Here is a 6,533-nt window from a genome sequence, read left to right as displayed (position 1 = left end):
CCCGGGGCTCCGGCCTCCTCCGGCCCCGGGGGCAGCGGCCGCCGGGGCGGGTCCGGGTCCGGCGGCGGCGGGGCGGGCCCCGGCGCTGCCCCCGCCCCCCGTCTCCGCTCGGCCTGGGCCCGGCGCTGGGCCGCTGGCGGGCGGGGACAGCGCGGGGCGCGCCATGGCGCTGGGCTCGGCCTGGAAGCAGATGTCGTGGCTGTACTACCAGTACCTGCTGGTCACCGCGCTCTACATGCTGGAGCCCTGGGAGCGCACCGTCTTCAGTATCCTTCCGGCGGGGCGGGCGCGGGGGTGCGCGGCCGGGGGCTGCCCCCCGCCCCTGCCGCCGCGTCGTGCTCGGCGGCGGCGGCGGCGGCGGCGGCTCCGGGGCCGCCCGGGGGGGGTGCGGCGGCCCCACCGCTGCCGCTGCCCCGGCGGGTGCGGGGCCGGGGGGGTGCGTGGGCCGCGGGCGGGCGGCCGCCGGGGCTTTCCGGGGCTGGGCCGAGCCGGGCCGGGCCGGGCCGGGGGAGCGGCAGCCGCCGCCCGGGACCGGGGCTCGTCCCCTCCTCGCTGGCAGAAGCCGAAGCTCCTCACCTTCACGGGCGGTCGTGCCGCCCAGGCTGGGGAATGGTCCCCGTCCTGTCGCCGGGCGTCCTGCAGTTTATGCTCGGGCTTAAGTTGATACCTCGGAAGTTATTCCTTCTTTAATTTTTCTTCTGTAGAGTTATGGTAGTTCTTTCTTCTCTGTTTTGCACTGAAATCTCGAGGATTTTGTTAAGCGCAGGTGTCTTTCATGAATTCTTCCGTGTTTTTGAATAGTGGAAAGTAAACGTGCATGCTGCAAAACCTTGCAAGCTTACATTTGCATGCTGCTTGGTCCCATGATTTGTATTAGATTAGTATTTAATCCCCGAGCTGATAAATTTACTTGGCTCTTTTGGACTGGAAGAACTTGGTAGATGGTTAAGTGCAGGCACTTGTATAATAAGCTACGTATGGGTTTGCTTCTTTACCCAACCCTTTCAGACAGGCAGTATGTTCTCTCAAATGCTGTTACAGAATCGCAAGTATTTTTCTCTTCAGTGTGGCTGTTTTGATCTCAAAATGATGTCTTGTATGAATGACCCAGAGCCATCTCCAATTGATGTTGAGAGGCGATGAGAGAAATTAGCCAAAAGGTTAACAAAGAGGAGGGTGTAAGTAGTGAGAAGATGCTTTTGCTAAGATACTGGTCAGTTTTGCAAAAAAACTGGTATTTGTTATATAAAAGTGGTTGTCCAGGTTACAGCTGTGCAATCAGACTTTTTTTTTTTTTTTTTCCTGTGTAAAGTCAGTAGAAGTGGAGATAAGTTACTATTTCTCTTTTCTCGCATTTATAGGCTTAGTGTGCATAATTGTTTAGGTAGGAGTTCTTACCTTCAAAATGCTGTGTTCCTTGCATACATACCTTCCTCTTTTTATGCCGTGCCTGTATCACTGGGGAGACTTAATTTTTGCTTTCTTTGCAGTTATATTAGTTATGAGTACTTTTTTTTCTTTTGTGTTAACCATGCAGCTTTTTAGCTTGTGCAAAATATTTAAGTATGTGCATGTTTACTTGCATAAAAAGCTCATATTGCAATGAAGTAATTGCCACTCAACTTAGAAATATTATGAGTGGCACAAGCATCACTTGCAATCTAGGGTCAGCAAGACAGTTTCTTGTCCTCAAACTGGACACTTTTGCCACAGTGGGGCCAAGCCTGCCGGGTGCTGTACGGATGCAGCGCAGGTGCAGCGGCCTTGGGAGCTACTGGAGTGTGGCTCTGCAGCGTGTCTCGCTGCTGCTTGTGCTCCAGAATCAGAAGTGAGTGCTGATACGGAAACAGGGAGTTATGAGTTGACCTTCATTTTAGTATCTCTTACCGTATAATCTTCTGGGACTAAAAATACACCAAGCAGCTAGTATGCTGTGATGAGGGCAACTAATACCTCTGCTCTGCCACAGGGAAGTCGGTCACAGAGCATTTGTAACATGCGTGCTGCGGCGACTTGATTTCTTGAAGATACAGAGCATGTGCAGCTCCTCTGGTTTCACCTGTGGAAACAGAGTACACTGTCCAGTGTTATCACGCTTGTTAATCTCCAGTGTTTTTGATACTGTTTCTAAATTTACTGAATCTCTGCAGGTAGCTAGATGAAATCAACAGGTTATTATTAATTTTGAGTACTTTTTTTTTTTAATTTTTTGAAACCTTAAACTTAGAATGGCATAATCTTTCAGTAATCTAATGCCATAATTTGTTTAGATAAAGCTTCAAGAACCCTAGAGCTCAACAGGGGTCCAGTTGTATGTATACAGTGAGCTATCGTCTCACTTCTTTATATAAGTTTTATAAAAGGTCCCTGTTAGGAGTTCAACTAATAAAGTGGTCACCTTAAGATTGTTTAGCAGATAGCCTCATGTGAAGTTTGTTTTGCAGTGTGATCTGCTATAGTAAAGTACTAACAAGTCTGTTTATTTAAGTGCATAACTTGCCTCAGAGCATCAGCACGGCTTTTAGTTTTCTTGAGTAAAATAGTTAGAAAGGTGCATGTCACAATGTTACTCACCCTTTTTAACCCCTCTGTGGTTTCTTTTTCCTAAGTACTGTCAAACAATACATAAATTGAGCTGCTTGCCCGTGAGGAAGGGTCTGAGCATGACATGCAGGTGGAGAAAACCAAGTTATGTAGTGACTTAGAGCCTAGAGGACACTGACAGCTAGAAATCTTTTTGAGGTTTCCTGACTTCATTATGCTAGCGGTGCAGTTTTCATACCAGGTATGTTTTGTGCATCATAAATTAAATTTATTAGGTCATTCTATTCCAAGAAGTTGAGGTCAGCGTCTAATGCTGTCTGCTTAAAAATGAGTAAGTCATCCACAAATAAGAACTTTTATTCAGTACAGCTACTCATATTATTGTGGTTTTGTTTTGGTTTGTTTTTTTGTGATGGTTGACTTTTTCCTGCTTGGCTGAATGAGGTTGGCTTCTGCAAGACTTGCTTAACACCTGGGAAGATGTATGTGAAAACTTGTATATTCTCACTGCTCATTTTCTTTTCCTCAGTCTCGCTTTCCATACTTTGGCCTGGCCTCTGGTGCCCATGACAAGGCAGTGGATAACTTGCAAGGCAACCTTCTGTAATTCAACTAATTGCTCCTACTGGTGTTCTGGCTTTCAGTGTTCATTTGTTTCTTCCTGTAGCTGTAATTGCTCAATACAGTCGACCCCGTCTGATTTTAAAAATGTAATGTTATAAGAGAGTTACCAGGAAAGTTTTAATGCTATAGTTATGTGATGTCTAATGCACTTTCTATTCCAAATGTTTTTTTCCTCAACTGTAGTTCAGATTCCATGCTAGTTTCCATTGTTGGAATGGCACTGTACACGGGCTATGTGTTCATGCCTCAGCACATCATGGCAATATTGCACTACTTTGAAATTGTGCAGTGATGAAGAATGTATTTTCAAGAAGTAATCAGGCTTTGAAATCTGGTCTACAAAGAAGAATGAACCTCTTAGTTTTAACAAGACTTCTACCGATGTCAGACACGATTACGACTCTGAAGACTAGAAAACGAGATATGTAGAGCAGGGACGTGAGATGTCCCCTATGTTGTGTTCATTCCTTTTAATTTTACAAGATATGCCCTTGTATAGTAGTTTTGTCTACTTTAACATTGTGATTGTACTTTGATATCAGTATTTTCTTAACTTTGTGACAGTTTCAATATTGCACTGTGAAAGCTTTTCTTAATTGTAATTTTGAGTAAATTTGAGTAAATCTTAATTGCCTTCTATTTTTAATCGGAAAGTCATCTTATTAAATGGGGCTTAAAGCTTTTGCTATTGTATGGTATGTATTTGCCTGGATATTTCTATTAATGCGTTTTGTAAGAAAATACATCTGGATTCATATTAGAGACATGGATATAATCATCTAACACTATTTACAAAAGTTAGTTTGTATGACTGAACTCAGGTGTACTGTTGCTGTCCAAACTTTGTTCAACAGTAGATTTGTGCATATCACCTAAATTTGGAAGTAGTGATTATTTCAAGTTGCTGTATTCCACCTGTTGGAGGAGGGTGGGAGAGATGAGGCATTGATGTGGAGTGAAGCCTGCATTTTACATTTGGAGTAGTGCTGTGGTTCTAGGCTTTATCTAGTGGGGGGAAAAAGGACTTTTCTTTACTGACGTATGCCCACATAAGGCTTTGGGATAGCACTTTAAATAAACCCTCTTTTTCTAGCTACCAATTCAATTGTACTTTTACAGGATGCTTTATTATGTTCCAATGGTTATGGTTTCTGCTAATTTTCACACAACAGTGTAACTACATCTAGGTCTTACAGGGGTTTTCTATTGCTGCTAGTGTTCCAAACATGTTCTCGCTGCAAATGACCAAAACATGGGGGTTTAAATGGACTTGAGTTACAACTACAGCAATAAGTAGCTGAATACTTGGCCGAAGTTCTATTTTTTTTTTTTTTTTAAATAGGGATTTTTTTCAGTTTTGTATTCTGAAATGTAAGATGATGACAACCTAACTTTCCGAAGTGAAGGATTTTTTTTTTTTTTTTGGGTTGTTGTTTAAAAAATAAAAGTTTAAAAGCAGAGCTTTGATGCAAAACTTTCTTTGAGAAGTTGATGTTTCTGAATGCTGCTTGCTTTTCTAGGAATTTTTCAAAAGGTGAAAAATGATACTTGACCAAAGAGTTGTGATTTTTTTTTTTTTTTTTTAATGGCCTAGTAATAATAGATACTGTAATATCTTTTATGCAACTTCTGTTGAAATCAGGAACTATACCTAAGTTGTACAACTAAATTATTGTCTTTTAGGTTTATTTAATTTTCTGAAATGCACACTCATGAGAAAAGTGTTTTTCCCCCGTGTACTTAAGAACTTCATGTATATTGATTAAAAACTCCTTTGTTGTCTTGCAGCTATAAAGAGTGGGCCTTAAACTTCTTAGGTGAACCCTAGCTTTACTGAAGTTGGTAGGAGTATCCTACTAAATTAGTGCCTTTGATTATTAATAACTGGCTATCTAAACATAGGTAGGTTTTTGGGGTGAGGATTTTTTTTTTTTATCATGTATCCAGAGTTGTATGTGAGTATTTTTAAATATATATGGAGATAAGGATAAGTTAACATACTCTTTTTGAAGTAATGTAGCATGAATTCCTACTGTCCATGGATTAAGTTGGTACTGTGATGTTTCTTTGTGAACTACTATCATGAATGATACATATCTACTGCTGAGAAAGGGATTTAGTTGTATGGGGGGGGTGGGGAAACCCTTCTATGTGGTGGTGTTAGGAATGTTAAGCATAATTTTTAATTGTGAAAGGTTTTGTGAAAGGGCTTTGATATACTAATTTTTATTAGCTGTCTGCTTTGTTGAGGGAAGAAAGAGTAACTATAATCTCCAATCACTTGGATTATGTTGGAGTGGGCTTGATTGATACCATACTTGAATTCAATTTGATAATTCGAGTACAGTCTTTTTCAGCATTTCTTTTTTTAATTATTAATCAAGAATCACATAGTCTTGGACTGTCCTTTTAGATATCAGATACTTTGTTAAAGATGGAATAATTTCATTAATAAAATACTGTCTGTTACTAGAGTTTAAATTTCTAGAAGAAAGTTTCTGCAATGTGTTCTTTTCATAAAGTTCATCTAGTGAAGAGATGGTTTAAGGGGTGATAATTATGAAGCAGAATAAACAAAGGGTATTGGTAGGGATTTAAGGAATCATTAAATTTGAATAATAAAAGAATCATAAGGCTACCAAGTTGTTTTCCCACTGCAGTCTGCTTTATTGTCATGCTAGTTGGGGGATCATATCCTCCTTGGGATAGAACTGTAAGCTTTTTCTGTGCAAGCTGGAGGTCAAAGGCAGTTTAAATACCATTTGGAGGCAGCTGGTCTGAATGGCAGAATTATACTTCTCTTTATACAGGGTGATAATAATTGAACCATCAGTAATTTAGATGAAGTTGGAAAAAATAATTGTGAGAAATGAGGGAAAAAAAAATAATAATCTGAGAGCCTTGCAAGTGACTTAATATTAGTGTTTTATTAGTAATAGCTCTTGGGGTTTAGATTGAGTCATGAGTCATACGAGTTTAAAAATGCATTAACTGTGTTACGGCACAACTGAGGCCTGCAAAAGGTATGTCTGGGGCATCTCGCTGGCGTGGGATGGTCGCCCAGCCTGTGGCCATGGTGGCTTCCAGAGCTGGCTCTGCAGAGGCACCCTGGCTGACACGAGCACTGAGAGCTATAGAAATAATCATTAAAAACCTTTGCAGTAGGAGCTGCCATAACCAAAAGAGAAAACTGAGGCACAATATTGCAGAAAGTCAGTCTGGAGCCAGAAACGGATTCAGGACTTGTATGTGTGTATGTCCTTGATCAGTTATATTTATGTGTGTATATACAACTTGTTTATTTATACATATATATATATATATATAAAACCCTATTTATTTCTTGTCAGAAATTAATGTGTAGC

General features: G+C 41.2%; 1 protein-coding gene across 1 annotated transcript; it reads left to right on the top strand.

The window, feature by feature from the left end:
- On the top strand, positions 1-4,955 carry SPTSSA (serine palmitoyltransferase small subunit A). The gene is made up of 2 exons (XM_042791165.1): positions 1-266; positions 3,357-4,955. Exons 1-2 carry the CDS (start codon positions 164-166, stop codon positions 3,458-3,460), a joined length of 207 nt encoding a protein of 68 aa, XP_042647099.1. The 5' UTR covers positions 1-163; the 3' UTR covers positions 3,461-4,955.
- The last annotated feature ends 1,578 nt before the right edge of the window (positions 4,956-6,533 follow it).

The sequence above is a fragment of the Tyto alba genome, unplaced genomic scaffold (assembly GCF_018691265.1).
Source record: "Tyto alba isolate M040663 unplaced genomic scaffold, T.alba_DEE_v4.0 Super-Scaffold_18, whole genome shotgun sequence".
Classification (NCBI taxonomy): domain Eukaryota; kingdom Metazoa; phylum Chordata; class Aves; order Strigiformes; family Tytonidae; genus Tyto; species Tyto alba.
Note: the sequence above shows the minus strand (reverse complement) of the source record. Positions and strands in the feature narration are given on the sequence as shown.